The sequence below is a fragment of the Tetrao urogallus genome (genome assembly GCF_951394365.1).
Source record: "Tetrao urogallus genome assembly, chromosome: 1".
Lineage (NCBI taxonomy): Eukaryota > Metazoa > Chordata > Aves > Galliformes > Phasianidae > Tetrao > Tetrao urogallus.
In genome coordinates this window covers 77,515,575-77,536,677 of record NC_136813.1, presented here as the reverse complement: position 1 = coordinate 77,536,677, position 21,103 = coordinate 77,515,575, and the positions used below count along the sequence as shown (strand labels likewise).

Sequence of the window (21,103 nt, the reverse complement as noted above, 5' to 3'; positions counted from 1 at the left end):
TTGAACTAGATGATCTTTGAGGTCCTTTCCAACTCAAACAATTCTGATTCTGTGATTTCAAGTGTGCTTAGGCACTGAAATCTTCTTTCTCTTGCTGTGACATATTTACATCCCCAAGCAGAACTACAGAAGTAGCACTAAGGAAGCTTTCTCCTCTCCATGATGCACATTCTGATCACCTCCAGCTTGGCAAATAACTGACCTGCCTTCCTCCTGGCTCTACCATGCAGCCCCTCAGCTGGCACTTGTCCCCCAGCATTGGAACAGGCTGCCCAGGTGGGAATCACAGGATATGGCACTGAGGGACATGGTTAGTGGGCTTGGGGATGGGTCAGTGCTTGGACTAGATGACCTTAGCAGCCTTTTCCAATCTTAATGATTCTATGATGTGTCTTGGGGAATGCTGTGCCAAACAACCCAGACTACGACAGGACCCAGTAACTATCTCAAGGCATGCACTGCCTTCTGGAGCCCAGCTGGCTCCTCTGTCACAGAGCTGCAAAAAGAGGTGAGCAGGGAACAGCAGGGGACAGGACAAACGCCGCTTTCATGAAGAAGTGCATGAGGAAAGCCACAGCGAGCTCAGCTGCACACCTGGTGGGATGATGCAATTGAGACCTTTCTCAGCCTTAGGCAACCCGTTACTGTAATTTCATACCTGGGATGCACTTGTTAGTTTCTCTGATCCTTTGCAAGTTTAAGTCTTCCCATCACAAACCACTCCTCCACCATGGAACTGTCTGCTCGCTACTGGTGCTGTTCATACGACGAGCCATGTCCAAACACAATGGAGGTGGGCAGGTTTTTCTTGTTCTTGAGTTTTACTGTTCATTTTGATTTCATAATACTCCCTGTTCAGCAGCCATTGGTCAGTGGTTGGGGCGGAAGACAGCATCCATGACGTGTAGATGGGGCTGGAGAGAAACTCAGAGTGACCTCTGCTTGGCAGATGCTCTTTCTCGGTCCCAGGTGGTGACCCAGTGACAAAGCCATATCCTGTACCAGCCATCCTTTTCCCACATAGGAGGACATCAATAAGCCGAAGCCTTTCCCCTACTGGTACAGACAACAATATCCATAATGCTATCTCCAGCAAACCAGAACCTCATTGTCTTTGGACACGTGGAAGGCAATTTTGCACTTCTGAGTCATGGTTGGCTTTTATTTTTCATGAGTGTTGCTTTAATTCAGTCCTGTTTATTGGCCAAGCTCCACATGAAAAATAAACGGTGTACAACAGAGATTTCTGCCTCTCACCTTCATTTTACAGCATGTTGGGGCGCACCAACACAACTCCTGGCACAACCCCATTGACAGCACGGCACTTGTCACCCCATCCTTTGTATCCCCATACTTCACACCCCACAGACGCCTCCTGAGCAGCCTCTCTGACCTGCCCAACATGTGCTGTTCGGGTTCCTAGTGCTGCTCTCAGGAACCCCTCTCACCTCCGCCCCCAGCAGCAGCTGTTGGTGCTTTGTGAGCCAGGATACAGCTCACAGGTGCACCGGGCTCCTGCAGGAGTGCAGCAGCAAACCTGAGCCACAGAGCACAGCTCCTGACACTGCCCCACGCATCTGGCTCTTCTGCAGCTCGGTCAGTCTGACCCTGCATGCTCTGCCTCGCTAACCTTCTTACAGACAAGATAAAAGGGAAATAGTTCCTGATACTGCAGCAGCTGCAGAAATTTGTTTTGTGTTTGTTACTTTGTTTTCCTCTGATAGTTCTGCCTTAGGCAGAGAGCAGCTGAAGCAACAGACAGTTTGTTAGGACTTCCCAGTTGAGACATTAATTACAGAATAAGTTCAAACTTCAAAGTTGCTCAGCACAGCAGAGAACTGTTGAAAGGCCCCCACCAAACACCCACTGGCGACATGAGCTTTGTTGCTAAAGGTGGACGTGAGGCATTTTTCACAGCACCCTGCGGCCCTTGGGAGACAGAAGACATTCCCAGAGGAAGGTCTCTGCTGAACGCTCACATGAGTTCAGATAAACCTGGCAGGAGTTTCTGAAATACGAAGCAGCAGAAATGAATTTCTGCACTACATGGCAGAGAGCTCCTGTTCCAGTTCTCATGTAACACCTCAAGGATTCGCTTACTTTTAAATCCTTCTGTCCTTTAAGCATGAAATGTCATAGTCTGAGATCGCTCGTGTAAGGTTATTTAGCTCACAATACTCAAGGAAGAGAAACATTTTAAAACCAGATTATAATGTGTGCATATTAACCATTATTTCCAAATGCAGTAAGAATTCTTCTAAACTGCACCCAGCCGGACTACTGAAGAAGACAACCCTCTGTCCCTGTGTAAGCACATGAAGGCAGGAACACACAAAGGGAAAATCCTGCATGAAGGCATTAACCAGGCTGCATGCACAACTGACATCTCTCATGTATTTCAGACTCCAAACCCAGCCTTGTCACATTGAATTACGGCCTCAGCAGCAAATTCTGGAATTTTTAAGCCTGTTCTATCATTTTCTAGTCACATTTCCCCACCAGCAAATGACATTTACCAGTAAAATAGGGTAACTGAACTGCAAAGCCATTGACCACTTAGGAAAGGTGAATTATAACCTCCTCTGTACAGAGAAGCAGCTTTGAAACCCAGCAGCACTTCAATAGATGCCATGGGAACCTTGTAATTTTCTTGAAAGTTACAAGAGCTTAAAAATCTTAATGGAAATGGAACAATTTCCAGGTAGAAGCCCAGAATACAATTTCATAACAGACATCCCAAGCACCATGAACATCCCATACGTTTCAGGTTCAGGGAGATTTGCACAGCAGGAAAAGGAGGTGCTCACGTGCTTCAAGGAAAACATGTGATGATAAACCACTGCAGCGCACACACAGAGCAACCCAACAACAGGGCTTACGAAATCGACTATCGCTCCCTTTGCTCCAAACCAAGAAGTTCAAGAAGTGGGGATGAGTGGAAGAGTCAGTCCATAGCACTGAGCACTGCAGCAAACGTCCCGTTCCATGGAAATAACAGAGGTGCCTGAGGCTGCAGGCCTCACGCTCCCGTTAGTTACTGCCATTGATCAATCAGGTTCTCACTCAGTAAATGACCCACTCTTGATCAGCAGTCTTGATCAGCGAGGGCTGCAGAGATCAGGAACAAAGTGGTGAGAGCAGAGACAACAGCCTCACTAGGTTTGTAGTGAACTTCCAGATGTACTTACCATGCAGATATCAGCTCCTTAATTCTGCTCCTTTGCTTTACAATCCTAACACCTGTTCTGCTTATGAACCTGCGTTCCCTCCAAAATAAAAATCATCTGGAGAAAATTACACTCTTTTTTAAACTACTGTTTCACATTTTAAATAGTGATGTTCTCAGACACCAAATATGCTCAAAGTATAAATTACTGCAATTCAGTCTCCTCGAATTACAACTGCTTCTGGATTCCCTTACAGAAATGAGAAAAGGAGAATGTGGGGCTCCACCACAGCCCTACCGTTTGGGGCAGTTGTTCAAAACAGCACTTTCTCAGGAAGAGGCCTGATGCTTTTCTTACCTTGATGTTCTAAGAAAGGAGCAATGAATGATTGCTAAGGAGTAGAACAGCAATCACTCCATTTTCTGAGCTCAGACTACAAAACAAGAAGAAATGAAGTTTTACCCCCAAATACTTTAGGGTACACATTCCTACCTGCAGCCCCTCACCTTCCCCCATCCTGCATTTCCAAACTATAGAACTTGAGAAGCCTGTCTGTATAAGAAAAGGAGTAGAATAAAACAAGTATCTGTAAATGACTGACAATCATTTCAGAAAAGCTGTTCACCATGACATCTCCCATGTTGTGGTGTGTCTGCACTGTCATTGTTCTGTAGGGAGATGCACAACTTGCAAGGAACATCTTACATTTCAGATACTGCTCTGATGAAGCATCCATTTTATTTTCTACAGCATCGCTGTCTTTGTATGTATTTGATGCTGGGTTCTTGGCACAGCGGCAAAACCAAGACCTGCAGTTGAGCTGTATCAGCCCGTGATTTTATCCTTTCCAAAACCAAAAAATTGTACCACAACATTCACTGACATGGCAAAGCTTTAGAAAGAAAACCAGAGCTTCCTTTGAAAAGAACCATTCGAAGCCAAAATGGTATTTCACAGGAACAAAAAGCACAACATTCCTGACTTACAAGCAGATTTTTAGCTCCCAGCTCTGAGTGCCCATCAAAAGGCTGAGGCTCACGCTGTGCTGTCCAGCCATGAGAAGAGCTCCACAGTGTGCAATTCTGAATCAGTCCCTTAAAGATGTCATAGTGTTGTTTTTACATATTTTTATTTGTCAGCAATGGAAAAGAAAAGGAAAATAAGAGTGTACACAAATTATATACATGGGTATCAGACTAGAAACAATTCCAGTGCAAATTACAAGACGACTCAAAATCGGATTGAAAACATCAAGTAATCTCATGAAGAAAGACCTTCCCACTTCACTGCAACCTCAGTTGAAACCAATGCTGCTACCTCAGAGGAATGGCAGCATGTAACCCTGTGGGTGCTGGGCATGGTACATGAGCAGGCACCACAGGAATTCTGTCCGTAACAGATGCTGAAAATGAATTCAATTGATTCCCACTGTCAGAATCCCACATCAAACCCCAGTACAGCTGGCACAAACTCAGCACATTGTCAACAGCTCAGCAGAGAAGGGCAAGCCAGCAAGTTTTGGTAAGGTCAGCTCCTGCTGAAGGAGCTGGGTTCTGGCAGCAGCACCAGGAAACCTGCCCTGCCGCTGCCTGTCAGCACAGTCTGCAGACACAGCAGGTGAACTTCAAAGGATTGTCAGTCTGGCACCTCTCAGATGTATTCAATTGAAAGGAAGAAACTCAATAATGAATTTAGCGAGAGTTCGACAATGACAGAATTATCACAAATACACCGATCCTACCAAACAAGTCTCTAAACTTAAGAAATGAGTTCTCTATGTCAACTTCTGAGATCTTTTAAGGCAACTTAAGATGCTTTTAGAGTATGTGAACTTTAAATTTGCTCATTTGTTTTCAATTAAAGAGATACTTCAGTTCATGAATCTTCATTGCTTCAAATTAACACCAACAGCTGATCCTGAGAACAGATTCACCAAAGGGGGATTACTCTGATAAGCTGCTGCATGTGCAAGTATTCTGCCATGAAGTCACTGCACAGTTTATGCCTGTGTTCCTCACCTTTAGCTCAAAAATACACCATTCTGTCATGTGCATCACATTCTCCCAAGTTCTGCAAAGACACATGTAAGTATATTCATTCACGACGAGTGAGTATGGCAAAAAGAGGAGGTAAGAGCCACTAGGAGCCACAGCACCTGTACGGCAACCAAGGGAACATGCAAACTAATTGGACACCTTGCAGTCAGACCTGGGTATTGTAAGGAGATAAACACTAACTATAAACATTTTGTTTGTTTTCTACAGAATGGCTTATATCACTTAAGATCACTTAGCATTTAGCAGCATTAAACATGTACGGATCTAGAAACACTTACTAAAGGTGTTTTCTGTATGAATGAGGTCAGGGTTTCACAAAAACAGTCTGGCTTGAGGCGAACAGAGGATTGTACTACACTCCAGGATGGTCAACCTATTTACTTTGTGGACTGAGTGAACAGCTGTTTAAGCAAAGCAAACATTCCGCATGTCACCGAGGAGAAAGGAAATGACATTACCCAGTTGCAGCATCAAGTATAGTTTACATAGACAAGAAGTGGCTTGAGTTTTCCAAGAACACCAGAATTAACATATTCTTTATGCACGCCCCAAGGGAGCTGCCCTAAACGCTGCCCAAGAGATGGCACAAAGTGCAGCAGGACAAAGACTTTTGCCATCACAGCTAAGTTCAGAGACACAGACTGCACCTCAGTGTTCTAAAAGAAGCACTCCAGGATCTTTCTTGTCAAATGCCAACTCCTACAGAGATGCCTTGTTAGCCTCAAAACAAAGTGTAGAGAAAACAGGGAGCAGAGATACACATGCAATTTGGAGAGGCTTCAGTATCCATTAACATTCAGCTAGACAGGGCATTATTTCTGTACGTTCAAGACAGATGCACCAGAAAAACAGACATTGGAGGAAAACAAGTTCAACTATTCCGTCACAGTACGGCATACAGAAGTTGTTTGTAAATTCCCAGGGAGAATCAAGCAGGACACACCTCTTGCTCAGTTTGTTTCTGTTAAGCACTAAACACAAGGAATACACGGTATTTTCACGGAAAACATGTTTTCCTATTTACTGTGTCCCGTAACCCAAGACAAACAAGTTGCAGCAGCATTAACACACATCTGAAATCCATTAAAAAAGACATAGCTTGATACCATCAGAAAGTTAAGTTTGGAATTACCTGCCCCAAAATATTAAAATACATAGATATGACTGATACTAATTAAAGGTAGCAGTAAGTGAAAAAAAGAAGAGTGTGCAGTTAAGTTAGGCGTAGTTAAAAGCTACCCACCCTCATTTTTGAGGAAAATCCATTGGAAAGCATGTCAAGGCCTGCTGCTGCTGCTTCCTAAGACCATTTTCAGACTAATACTCCTGCGTAGAAGAGTGGCAAGAGGACAAGCAAAGACCAATTTACAGCATACCTGAGAGCTGCAGAACTACATACAAGCTGCTGAGTCAACGTTGGAGAGGAGTAAAGCTGTTTCTCATCTATATTCAGTGTGATGCCTGAGGGCAGACTTTGGAAAAGGGAAAGAGCACAAGGAACGCATTTTCTGTTTCCCTGTTCTGGGCAGTTTGTACACACTCAGGGTTCCTAGAAGTAGTTACCACATCAGGAGGACTTTAGCTTTCAAGTACCAGGGCACTTCAGTCCTGAAAGTCAACTAGTTGTTTTTGAGAAGAAAGAGAAGGGACTATCAAAATATAATCCTCCACTGTGTTTTTACTTTCATTTAGAGTCACTCCGCAAAATCAAACTTCAACATTTGCATCCTTTCTCTTCTTTCTGTTCCTTCTCCTCTTCGTGTATGAGGGGGGCAAATTTACTACTACAAAATCTGAGTTCTAACAAAAGCTCAGTTTCAGCTTCATATTTCTTAGAATGCTTTTGGTCACGTTTTAGGAAAAACTTACCACACGCAACTGGGAAAACGCTAGTTTCGTCACAAACGTCTGCTTTTAAGTAAGCCACCTTCTGTGATGAGTGGAAAAACACACACAGCTTGAAACAATTTCAAGAGACAGTAAGAAGTTATGGGCAAGGGCAGAAGTTAACCGGCTACATTGCAGTTGGTACAGCTTCCACCTGAAATCTCAGTTGGACTACTACACTGATTTAGCTACAGCCACATGGCTGTACCACTCCAATAGCAATCTGCCTTCCCTGCAGCCGTGCCTACAGTCATAGGAAGTTATTGCTCTGGGGATCACACGAGCTGCACCCTCACTGTGCCTGCAAGGGTTTCCCAAGAAGTGCTGTAGAAGTCTGGCTGGGAACAAACAGCCCCATCGGAGCACTCCGTTTCCAAGCTCGGAAGGGCTCTGCTCACAGCCAGCACCAGGCAGCTCCAGCAGCCACTCTGCTGTTTGGGCCTCTGAAGCAGGTTGCAGCACTCAGCAGTCACATTCAAGACCATGCTAGAGCAACCTGGCAATCCAGTGTGACTTAAATGTACAGTGCAGAGATGCTTACAATAACCCAAGCCCTGCAAATTCACGACCATCCCTATACAAATTCTTGAACTGACTGCGACAGCTGGGAGCATCAGTTTGTAAGGCAGGGCCTCTGACTTTTCAGAAATGAGTCTACATGTAACTTATTGCTCAAAGTGCTCTACTATTCTCTGATGAAGAGTGCTATGCAAATGCTAAGTACTATCATTAAGTTAAACTAAGGGTATTCTTTAAAAAAATATCTAGGAATCTCTCAGCATTTCCCTGCTTACCTAACAGGCCAGTCCTCTACAAAAGGAAATGAAATATTGGGAGGACACGGACAGTTCCCCAGAATGCTAGGAAACAAGTTTCAGTTTTCCATGCTAAAATCTTTAATGTCTTTAAAAAAAAAAAATAAAAAAAAAAATCAAAAAATCTAGAAGAAACTGAGGGTGCAGAGTTGCTTACAACTCATCTATTTTATTCCTGTGGCTATTTTATCAGCAGAACTTTGGAACCTCACAGATTCTTCTGAAAGGCCACAGTTGCAGAAATGGTATTTGGCAGAGGCCTGGTGAAGAGCAGTTTCCTAATGCTCAGCAATAAACCCTCATGAGAAATTTGAGGAGATGACACTTAGTTTTTTCCTCTTTAATTTTGTTTCCTTTCAGATGGGTACCAATTGTTTTGCCCTTCCCATTTCTGTGATAATTCCAGTTTCATTTATTCAGATCAATGACGCTTTCCAAAAGCTGGTGTACAACATCTTTATATACACTACAAATTCAGATTATCAGACTACTGTCAAACATTGAATATATAAATAACTTTGCAAACTATTTACAGGTTTTAAGCTAATCAGGTTCCAAGCAACCAACACTCTTAAGGCAAATTTATGTGTATGACTGGCTGTCTGGCCTTTCAGGTTTCTCCCCCTTTTCCCAGCTGCCCCAGAGATTACAAGCAACAAATGCAAAATTCAATTACCTCCTGCTCTCACGCCGACAGGATTTTTTTGTATGGAGAGATGATGATCTTTCATGAACAACAGGGAAAGTTTAAAAATGCTGTTGTGTTTCTGTGTCAAGAAAATCATTAAAATGTATACCAAAAAGTGGAATTCCCAATGTCTTACACCAACATTATTTCTGTATGCACTGGACAAAAATGGCTTGGGGAATTTGGGAAAAGTATTGGTTTAAAGCTGTACAACCCTTTTCAGAACTACACATTTCTAAGCTCATCAGATATGAGATCTAGAGAGCTCAAAGGGATTTTCTGTAAGAGGTGACACCGCAAAATAAAATGCAGCAAAAGGTGGATTTTCAAAGCATAAGCTTAACTAGACTAGAATCTCTCTCACACCACATTGCTGTGCAAGATGCTATTCACCATTTAAAGGGATTCTGCACAATTTGCTAATCCTTAGTGGAATAAAACTTGGCACTTAAAATAGTATCTTTTGTCACAACAGTGTATACTTAAGTGCAGTCCCTTTTGTCAATGCATGACTGAAGCAACCAAGCATATACTGGTGAAATAGGCAGGATTCACATCCCAAACGTGCTTAGTGCCTCCTGTAAGTCCCAATCATCACTTTGTTCTTACTACTTTTAATGCCCTGATTAGGTCTTTGTTTGGAAGTAATTAGCTATTGTGGTTTGGAGGATTTTGGAACAAAGCAGAGACTTGATACTGAATGCAGAGGTCATCTCCAGCAGAGACAAAAGGTGGCAAATTATCGGTTAGCTTTGTATTTAGAAGCATCCCTTGGTTCACTGCTAGGATTGCTCCAGTCATCTGCTTCAGGTGTGGTCTTGTAGTGCCGCCACGCCGACTTATTAAAAACAGGAAGTCTTTCAAATGATTCACTTGAAAGGGCCTAGGGAAAAACAAAAGCATGGTAAGATATCAGCTGGAGATACCTAAAGCCAGACGATACCCTGGGGGTTGTTCTAGTACAGAAGCTGTAACTGTGGAAGTGTCTCAAATATCGGAGCATTACACATCACAACACTGTTCTGAAAATGCTTTGGCTTTGATCAATCATTCTTATAGTATGATATGACAGTAAAAGTTAAAAGAAAATAAAATTTTAAAATATTTCCCTTCTTTTCAGGGAGGGGTGTTTAAAAAGACAGCAAGAGAAAAAGCTTTTAGTCAGATGCATTTTAGGCTTATGTACGAGTGCTACTTAAACAATAAACTCAGACTCTGTCAGCACAATTCTAGAAACAGTTAGGCCCATCCACATGCATTTTTTTTCTCTGAGAAACCATACTGTTTTCCCCTATGGATACTTGTACAAGGTTAAGATCATTAGAAAATGAAATTAGAGCACAATTCCAAAACCTGCTCACTAAATACAGCAAGACACAGTAGCAACTTAGAGTCAACGCCTGGTGCACGAGCTGATAAAATTCAAGCAGTTTGTTTTAATTGTGAGCCCCCACACAGCCTGCTACCTCCTGAAAAGTGCCAACAGGGTCAATGCAGTCTATTGGACAAAGGTCAAAGATAGGAGAAAAAACTACAAGTCAGTCTTGTTTCAGTTCTGCTGCAATCAAAAGTTTTAGAATCAATGCAGTATTATCCAAAAATTCTTTTGAAAAATTCAGCTCTTAGGATACATTAATAAAATGCAAAAATTCGACACAAGTGACCGAAGAAAAGAATTCGAGGCAAGCTGATGAGTATGAGAGTCAAGATTATGTTTTTAAGTTATTTTTACAACTCTGTTCATCGAGGTGAAACATGATAAAAATAGCAATTACAAATTTGAAAACAAATGAAGGAGTGGAAAGAGATAAAGTTCATTTGTACCAAATGGCACGTGCTATAACCTACAGAGTTGCACTGCATTGCTAGTTTATGAAAGGGTCAAATTCATACCTTCAAATAAATTACAGCATCTGATCCAACACCTTCCATTGAGTAGAGTTTTAGGTCACCCTGGAAGTACCTAGCATACAGACGAGAAATTGGCAAGCCATAGCCAAATCCAGCCTAGAAAAAACAAGAAAAAGAAGGAACAAACAAGACGTTTTAAAATAAAGAAGTGCTAAAGATCACAGTGGTTTATAAAACAGAAGATACCTAAAGATCAGGTTTGCGTCTGATTACTCTTCAAGCTTTTCTATATTCCTCAACCTGCACTATCAATACAGATTCAACACCTGGAGCATTCTTTTTGTTCTAGGCAGTTTTGTTTTTTGTTTTTGCTTTCATTTTTTTTTACTTTGAAGTACAGAAAGAGAAGAAAAAGAAACAGCACGAAGCCTTCATTAGGACTACCTTGTCCACTTTGAAGGCCAGGTTGAATGGGACCCCTGGCAGCCTGATCTGACGGGTGGCAGCCCTACATGCAGCAGCAGGGTGGGAACTGGGTGGGCTTTGAGGTCCCTTCCAACCCTTGCCATTCTGTGATTTTATATTTTCCTCAAGGAGGTAGGTAGGTGTCATACAATACATACTACCTCCAATCATTAAAGCAAACTGGTAACTGTCTGCAGCTTCCTGACTGTGATTACCGTTCTGGATTCGATAATACCATATTTTTAACAGATGCCACATTGCAACAGAGATCAGAAGACTACTGCAGAGAAACTAACTTCATTAACAACATACAAAGCAACAGAAGACAAATAGTTCTTGGTATTGTTTACTCCTCCAGCAAGAAGTCAGGATTACACAACACTGAAGATCTACTGAGAACGTGTAGATGTGCAGATTTGTCAAAGCACAATAGATGCAACTAATCACAAATCTAAGATTTGCACCTGTCATATTCATAATCACAGCCACAAATAAGTGAGCAATTCACATCTATTCCAACCCACTCATCTCAGAAGAAGTTGACACAAAAATAAATACTCTCACTGCTGACAGGGAGTAAGATTTTGGCCTACGCATCACCTCTTTCAGATGACTGGGGCCATCCTGATAAACACTGCATTTGATTATTTACTTGAACCTCCCTGGATTTTTCAGGGCTATCCAGAGCAATAAAGGAAAGATTCCAGACATACAAGAATTTGAAAGTAAGGATATATAAGGCAATGCAGTAACAGAACTTTTCCATGAAGGTGGGTTACAAGAAGAATCTGATGCTGAAGATTCAGAAAACTAGCAAACTCAATCCACTACACTATTTATACGCAAGCAACTTGAAAAATACTGGCAGAAGGGAGAGTAAGAGTAAATAAATTTTGTTGAGCCTATGCAATACTAGGCATTTAATTACTGATTATCATGCCCTGAATCTTGAAAACAAAGCCCCAGAATGACAAAAATAATAAAAAAAAAGAAGGCTAAGAAGCATGAACACAGAGCGCTATATGTGGTCTCACTTTATAATAAATCCCTTGGGGCAGAGGGGTGAGTATCACAGAGCTTTTTATTACAGTATCTGTCAGAAATTCTCTTGTTCTCATCATCTCTAGAGCAACTTTTGTCCTCTTAGCATTTTTACAGAAGTGTAAATTTAGTGATCTTCTGTGGTTTACAGGTACTTACACTGGTGATTAACAGTGCATCTGTGCCATTTCTGTTTCTTGTTTTGCTAGCATGAAGATGCCTTTTTCTATTCATAGTGCTTGTTAATAGTCATTAGTGTTCATTTCCACAATTAGAACAGCTGCTTATATGCACTTTTCCAAACAACAGTTCAAACGCTTGGAAACAATCCTCACAGACTCCCATTACAGACACTGGCATCACTTTCTCGCAACCCATTTCAAGATGCATCTCTTTGCTGATCTATAAAAGCAGGAAGTTCCAAAAAAGGTACAGAAGCTTGCCTGCATCTTTTCCAGACACAGAACAGCATGTTAGTGAAATTAAGAAACAGCTGAACTGCAGCTTGTAGGCAGTACACAGCCCCAGCTAGGGACAAGGGCAGCACCCAGCAGTTCTGAAAACATACTACACTTTCTCCTTTGCAAAACTAGACCTCCTTAAAACCCATGTCCAACTTCTGTTTGTCTCCTGCTCCTTTCGGGAAGGTCTTTGTTCACTGCATACCAGTTTGCCTAACAGTGTCATACTTCCCTCTTCCAAAAAATCTTCTGTTGTTTTTTTTCTATATTCTGTCTTCAGGTTATTTACCAAAACTGTTGATTTATAAGAAATATGAAGACTACAGATTCAAAATGAGTACCCTGTTAAGGCAAGCTTTGCTATATTTTCCAGAAAGATGATTATAAAGAACTGATTGCTACATTGGTCTGTGACCTAGAGGAAAGAGCACAGTCAGTAACGGTCCATCTGCCTTGAGAAGGGGAAACTTTGTAGGACTAGTTTTACATGAAATACTCTAGTATGTGCAATACAAATGGGAAAATATTTAATTGTGTTACTAGTGTCAGCATGTTTAATTAATCCTGATTTTCTCCCACTGCAACCAAATGCTAAAGGGAGGATCATTGGACTCCCCTCTTTTAATTAATTTTTTAAAAATTTACTTTTTAAACATTACTGTGTGTTTCTAATGTTTTCATTATGCCTACAACAGCACAAACGAGTACAAAACCTGCTAGAATCAGAATGCTGCCATGGTAACAAGGTCTCTCAGCAGATTTTAAAAAAACATTTTCAATAACAGAATTTTCATCAATCAACAAAACAATCCCTCCTTTCTTCCACTCCCCAAGTCCATGCACATTTCATAAACTAGACAGGAGAGCACATAGCAAGAAAGAGGTTACAATAGAAAAATACACCTATTTACACTGTACTGCAATTTAGTTAATGAACATCACCTAAGCCAAGAATGACAAGCGAGCACAGTGCATGGTAATTCTTCACTGGCTTTGGTCTTGCACACTAAGTGACAAAGAAACCTTCCTTCTGCACAGACTTTGGAGATGACTCATTTATGTGAAACCTTTCTGCTGAAAGATTTTTATGTCTTTACTGACATACCAAGTACGGAATAATTGCTTTTATAATTGAACCCGGACCATAATATGTACTACATATCAAGGTGCACTGTGAAAGCCCTTTTTCCTCTGTAACAATGTAATACAATGAATACAGTGTAAATCTCAAGCTGAACATCTTACAATCAGAGTCACAAAGGAGGAAACATTTTAATGGTGAATACAACTGGCAATCAAGGTTCAAGTTTACAGGACGAATAAGTTTCAGGAAATCTTTGTGAGCTCTGAGAGTAAATTGCTGATCAAAACTGAGACAGAACAAAGACAGATTAGAAATGAACAGAGCTTCCACCGTTCCTGATTTCATGAAGAAAGTTCATATTTGAATTGAAGTCTCTCCCCTAGCACTCGTCTCATTTCAGTTAGGAACTCACTTTTTTTGATATGAAAAAGGCACAGCGCCCTTTGAAACGTATTACTAAGAGGTGCTGTAAAGTTAGCAATATTGAAGGATTAATGTCAAGCCAATGTAAATACAGAACTGGGCTTCAGACCTACTCATGGTGGCATCAAGCACTTTGAGGACAAACCAGTAGGTTTACATGGCACAGTGCTATGACCTGTGGTCTAAGATAGTTCCACAAAGACTGCTCATCATCTAGAAGGAAATGTATCATCTTTGAACCGCTCTGATTTGGTTTCTACCTTCTACTCACTGCTAATTATTTTCTGTCAGAATAATACATGTATTCTGATATATACATATGTGTGCATATTCGTATGTAAATATATTTGTATGTATATATATGTGCATGCGTGTGTATATATATGTATACACACACACAGATAAGTAATTTGCTGCCTGAAGCCACTTCAACTGCAGAAGCACCATTAAAAAAAAAAAAACAAAAGCTGCCACTTAAGAACATGCTACATGAGAGCATTTTTAAAGAGAAAAAGGAAATCTCCCAAATAATAAACTTTTCCTTGACACTTAAGACAAAGAACTGCAACAGAAGCAAAACAGAACAAAGACTTCAGAAGCAAAACAGAACAAAACACAAGAATAGAGACAAGAATACAGTCACTATTAACCCACTTATTGAAGTCTGACTGACAGATCTCAAGAGACTGTATCACCTCTCCAGCTGAACACTGGAAACCATCATACCACATGTGAGTCATGGACTTCTTGTTAAATGCATTTTCACAGTCCAGAACTTAAACAGAAGTAATTTTCCAAGTTCCATATAAGCTTGTGCATTACCAGGAGGTATTTCTCAAGTGCTAGAACACGTTCTAGCGCTAGAACGTGGCTCACCTCTTCAGTACATGAAATAAACTCAGATAAACAGTAATTTATTTATCTAGGAGGGGCTTTTTAGATTATCTACCTTTTTGGTAACGCGGCAGTAGAAATCCTGCCCACCTACCTGTGATAATGCCATGCTCATGCAGGTATGCTTGTTTCCAGGAATATAACGTCAAGACAAAGAAAAGCAACTTCCTGTTCCAAAAACTAAGTGGTGATAACAGACCCCATTTTATCCTGATGTGTTTTACCTGCATAGAATTGCTAACAATAAGCAATTACTTCAATGGAAAATCTGAACCAGTAGACTGCAATGAAAGGAACGCACAAAAAGACATTTAAATATGCATTACAATTGCTTACCAAAGGAACTGCTCTTGTGGGCTCCAAACTAGGCCTGGGTGCTGTTGAGTACATGTAGTTAAACAATCTGTCTATTTTTCTTAAAGGTACACCTCCACCTTGATCACTTATCTAAGGAATGAAAAGTTAGTTTTCAGCATTATGTTCTGAAGAGACTTGTAGAACACGTGAAAGCGTTACATAAATGACTTCAAAAATACTCATGAAGATGAAGCAGAGGTCATACAGTACTTAATTTGCTTTTTCAAATTACAAGTCAAATGATTCTAAATACAGCAGGTTGGTAAGCTACAGTTGAACTTATTTTTTGGCACTTACCTTAATAGATAGATCTTCTTTCCCCAAAGTGACTAAGGTTTTGATGGATGGATATCCTTCTCTCTTACCTTCGTGCAACTCCACTGTAGCTCTCATTGAATTCTGAAGTTAAAAGAAAAAAAGTGTCTTTGATTATAAATTTACCACATTCATTTTGTGTGTCAACGTAGAACCTCGATATATTTTGTTGAATATCTTGTCCTGTGCAAAGAGAAGAAAGGTCATATTAAAAGAAACTCAAGGAGCGCTTCCAAGTCGATCAGATGTTCAGTTAGATTTCTACACCAGAACTCTACCCTATGACAGAAACTCAGAGAACCTAAAGCAAGAAAAATACTTCTGTGCAAAATCAAGGGACCATCTAAGAGACAACACCATTCTTCCAGTCTGCCTTGCAGAACACCCCTACTGATGGTAGACAGCAAAAGCTATCGTTTTTCCCAACCTAATGGTTATGGCACAGTCCATCGTTCCGACTTTATTGTACCTATTAAGAGAATTTCCACTGCCAGTCCACCGCAGATTAACATTACTTACAGCTGGAATTTACTAGTTTCCTGCTGTTTCACAACTTGTACCAAAGCATACATACGAGCACTGTACAAATCCTCATCTGGTCTTCTCTCAAAGTACCATTACAAGTGACAAAACGAGGAAAGATTTTAAACAAACATACTTGTCTAGTGCCAGAAATCAAAGCCAAAATATGATCATTCAGGAAAAATTTCTCTGACCAAGTGCACTGTTTCTCTCCTTGACTTCTCAAGTACAAGTGCACCACCCAGAGACCACCTGTCTTACTCCAGCACATACAGCAGTTCTGTTCCATTTTCATGGTTGTTTGAATGATCCAGAAAACACAAAAAACAGGACAAAGCATGTCATTTACACTACTCACAGACACATGGGCTGCTCTTAAAACAGGCAGGAGACACTGATATTTGCAATAAAAAAGCAAGCTTGTTGAAATGGTAAGATCATGTACCATTATTGCAAAGATTATCATGAGTCAAATTCATCAGTATCAAAAGGCCAAATAGAGAGGTGGGAAAACAGATTTTTTTTTAATTATACAAGAGCATAAGAGGTTTGTGAGCTTAACTTTCACCAGAATTTCAAACTCTTCGCTGGGATAAATATAAGAAAGGAAAACAGAAATAAAACTCCAGAGATGCAACTGAAAAACCCTCAATTTCAATAGTAATGGGAGTTCACAACCCCTTCCAAATATTAATAAGCACAACCTACCTTGAATAATTCAAATAACATATGAAACAAGTGAGAAGGTACATAGACTACTTGAATAGGCTTGTTTGGAGCTTTAGCTAAAACAAAAAAAAGGAAAAGGTTATTTTTTCCCCAAACACTATCCTGCAGCATTTCTATTTACAGGACTATCATGAAATTATAGGCAAAGTCATCTAAGCACGTTTTAATTTTCTAAGTGCAGAATACAATCCATGAAAAATCTTGCATAAAAACAGATTTCAGTTGCTGTTTTCATCTTAACTGATACATGGTAATGATTTTTTAAATATACAAACATCAGCAAACTTTTAGAACATTCATGAAACTTAATGAATCGGTGGTTGATTTAGTACCAAATGTATGTTATGAACAACAGCTTTCCCACTTAGATGGGGTTCACTTTTCTTAATACATACTATATTTAAGCATATTTGATGCACAAAGATTCTTAAACTAAGAAAAAAAACACTGCTTAATATTCTAAAAAGAAATATTTCCCTTAAAAGCATAGAAAACATAAGGTGTTCATAAATTTTCAAAATATATTTCAAGCTATCAAAATTCTCTTGTTCCAAATCCTAACTTGCTCTATCCACTGCTGTCCCTATTATTAGTATTTCAGTAGAGGTGTATGGCATGGCACAGCTCTGTACACCAGAGCACTAAGTGACTGCATTTAATACACTCCAGCACAGTTTAGTGCTCAAGATGCAGTCATTCTTGAAAATTCAAATATCTACTGGTGTTGAAGTTACACAGTCATAGCTTGTCAGACTCAGCAGCAGTCCATATGGAAGAAAGGTCACTTAAATTCCTGTCTCCTAAGCATAGGAAGACACAAATACACATCCAAGAAATGGCTAGAGTCAGTTTCACCCTTTATGGCACTGAGGGCTGATAATTTAAAGATCTACTTCTAAAGACAGAGAATGTATACAAAGTCTAATAATTATCAATACAAACGATGAACAAAGCAGTCAGTCAACACACTGATGAAGATCGCCTCATCAGTTTCCTAGCATATCAGCTTGTAATGATAGCAGAGGTTGCCACAGCTGAGGTGCAAGACCCTGCATTTGGATTTGTTGAATCTCAAAAGATTCACTTGGGCCCCACTGCTCCAGCCTGCCTAGGTGTCTCAGGATGGCATCCTGTCCCTTGGGCACGTCAACCACACGCCACAGGTTGGTGTCATCTGTAAATGTTCCTGTGAGCGTACACGATCCCACTGCTGATGCCACTGATGAAGGTGCTACAGAGCACTGGTCCCAGTACTGACCCCTGAGGAGCAACACTCATCACCGATCTCCATCTGGACATTGAGCCATTGACCACCACTCCCTGGGTACAATCTCACAACCAGTTCCATATCTTTCCAATTTGGAGAGGATATTATAGCAGACTGTGTCAAAGACCTTACTGAAGTCTGGACAAATGACATCAGTGGCTCTTCCCTTGCCCACTGACACACCATCACAAGAAAGTGACAAAGTTGGTCAGGCAGGACCTGCTGTTGGTGAAACCATGCTGGTTATCCCCTATTGCTTCCCTTTCTTCCATGTCCCTTAGCATAGCTTCCAGGAGGATGTGCTCTGTGATATTCCCAGCACTGAGGCAAGGCTAAATGGTCAGTAGTTCCCTGGATCATCCTTTCTACCCTTCTTAAAAATGGGTAGAATTTTGCCCTTTTTCAAGTTACACAGGACTTCACCTGACGGCCATGACTTTTCACATATCATACAGAATGGCTAGACAACTACGTCAGCCAATTCCCTCTGGATTCTGAGATGCAATACAAGCTGCAGAGTTCAAATTACGACTTAAAATTAATTAGCAAAACCAAAGCCACAGAAACGCCTTTTTCTTAAATACATTACTTAAATTAAATGAAGTTCTCAATTACCATTGAATTCTTCAACTTCCAGATCAGGTGCCACCAGATAGTACTGTTCACATAACATCTTAGCTGTTTCATAAGCATCTACAAAAAGAGAGCACCAATTTTTGAAAAGTCAGTTAAAGAAGACTAGCAAAGCACAGTCAGTATCTGAAAGACTACAAGCAGAACATTAACTGTTTTGCAAGCATGATGCTAGCATCCATTCTAATCTCTTTGTCTATAGGTTCATTGTCTATTTGTCAAGAAAGCATGAACTCTATTTAAAATTAGAAAAACAAGCTATTTTTCATTTCTCTCTTTGCTCATTTACCATGTCCCAATCACAATTTAGTACTTGTTCTTTCCAACAGATAAAAAAAGAATGAGACTGCCACCACAAATCCAGGTTTTAATTAATATGATAAGGTTTAAAATGTTTAAATTCTCAAAGTCTTCTCAGAGATAAACTGAAGTCTAAGATTCCTCATTCTCTCCTACTGAACCCAAACAAAAGGAGCTTCCACAGTGTCCAAATTAGTCTTTATGTATTGACAAAATACAGCAAGAAAGTTGAGGTGTTGGGGTTTTTTTTTGGTTTTTTTTTTTTTTGTTTGTTTGTTTTTTAAAGATTTTTAGTGATTCTAAATATTCACCAATATCTCCTTTGCAAAAAGCACTTCAGCAACAAGCACCAAACATTAGCCTAAAAAGAAATTACAAACTCAAATGTTTGCAATTACACTGCTTAAGTTACCTTAAAGAAAATGGTTTCAGGTAACGATTTTTTCCTCATTATTAGAGTTGGCTACGAGCAAGGACATGAACAGATGGGGTAGTTCTGTGGACAAAGAGTATTTTGCTAAGATACTGTAGCGGCTGCATTTGACCCAGTCCTAGGGTCTTCTACCTTCTTCCTGTCCAAAGTGGCACTACAAAACAAAATAGTCACTGCCAAGACAAGCATAACAAATAAAATCACGGAACTAATCAAAGTTGGGGACGTTCTTGATCAAATCCAAGAATGTTTCAAAATCACTCTCCAACAGGAGTCTTTTGTGCCTAGACAGTCAATTCCAAAGACCTTCTCTAGAAAGGTCCTGTCATTAGCACAACAAAATGCACCCTAGTAAAAAGGTCAAAATTCCATTTAATATCCAAACTATTGGATATAATAACACTGGATATATATCTGATGGCCTTGTGAATAATCCTGTACTTTAACTAAGAAAAACACATATGGAGCATAGTTAGCACCTTGACTCAGACAGCCATCAAAAGTTAAAGGTAACTGTGGAGCTATATTGACCGAGGGGCTCTACATGGAGAATGGACTATATAAGCACATTTCAAAGAATTTCCACATCTACGTGGAAGTGAAAATCAGACGTGGATCAAGAAAGCAGGAGTTGGATTCCTTTATTGTGGAGAAAGAATACTACTAATAAGGTGATAATACCTGAAGACATCAATATATGAATGTTCTGCAGACACATCCACTATGTAAAACTCAAGAAAATGAAGGGACTGAAAAATTCCATTTAGCCTCCCTAAACAGAATGTAAGACTCATCCATTTTCAAGAAGTAGCCACCCTGAAGTGCTTGAGATGAAAAGACAGGCACTATCACTTCATGATCCAGTTATGCATCCAGAAAAATGTCCGGGTGCAGACACTCTTCTTCTAAAAGCCACCTTCATCTTTGGCAGAGGCCTAGGACCTGTTCAAAACATTCCTCATGTTATGGCTTGAGGTACAACAGGAGTGAAGGATCTATTGGTATATATAAAGTAATAGCCTGAAGAACAAGTCCAGAGTTGCTCTCAGCTCAAATAAATAAAAAGTATTTCTGTAGGACAGTCAGTGAGATAGTGACCCACCTCAGACATTTAAAGATGCTACACTCAGTAGAGCTGCTTGAAGTGAGAAGTGGGCATGTAAATCATTTCTTTTAGGTTTGAAGGGCATACAGAGCCTGTAGCTGACACATCCAGTGCCTAAGTCACATCTTACCTCTGGCAGATTGCTCCACATAACACCTATGCACTAGGTCATTTTAGAGCTAGCATAGTATATAAAATGTATGCTAAGCCCTCTGACCACCTTGAAGATGAAACAGCCTTAATTACTCTGACTTTAGACAGGCTCTTCCTCTAATGACATTTTGTTTCCTTTAAAAGACAACAGAGCATACTGTTTTTGATGCCCTGATTTTGTTAAAGGATGTTTTCATATATAGTTTATCTACTGCAGCTACTAGCTTGAAAACTGGACTGAACATCTGTTGATACCATGCACTCCTCTGTCCACAACAGATTACAACTATGAGTTTCATGATAAAATAGATTCAAACACAACTATTAGAAGGAGCATTGAAATAAACAAGCCTGTACCATACAATGTCAAGGTCAAAGTGGGATAAGATCAATCAAATGAAAATAGAGCTGCTGGAAAACAGCCACCTTAGAAGCCAAAGAGCTAGAAGATGAGAA

At 40.2% G+C, this 21,103-nt stretch overlaps 1 protein-coding gene across 1 annotated transcript in view; it reads right to left on the bottom strand.

Moving 5' to 3' along the window:
* Positions 1 to 9,353: 9,353 nt before the first annotated feature.
* PDK3 (pyruvate dehydrogenase kinase 3) overlaps positions 9,354 to 21,103 on the bottom strand; it is a gene marked incomplete at both ends in the record, with an annotated part of 49,272 nt that continues 37,522 nt past the window's right edge. Inside the window, 6 exons of the mRNA XM_079549153.1 lie at positions 9,354 to 9,497; positions 10,508 to 10,621; positions 15,170 to 15,280; positions 15,488 to 15,589; positions 16,736 to 16,812; positions 18,639 to 18,716. Coding sequence (XP_079405279.1) covers positions 9,354 to 9,497; positions 10,508 to 10,621; positions 15,170 to 15,280; positions 15,488 to 15,589; positions 16,736 to 16,812; positions 18,639 to 18,716 — 626 coding nt within the window. The remainder of the gene's footprint in view (positions 9,498 to 10,507; positions 10,622 to 15,169; positions 15,281 to 15,487; positions 15,590 to 16,735; positions 16,813 to 18,638; positions 18,717 to 21,103) is intronic.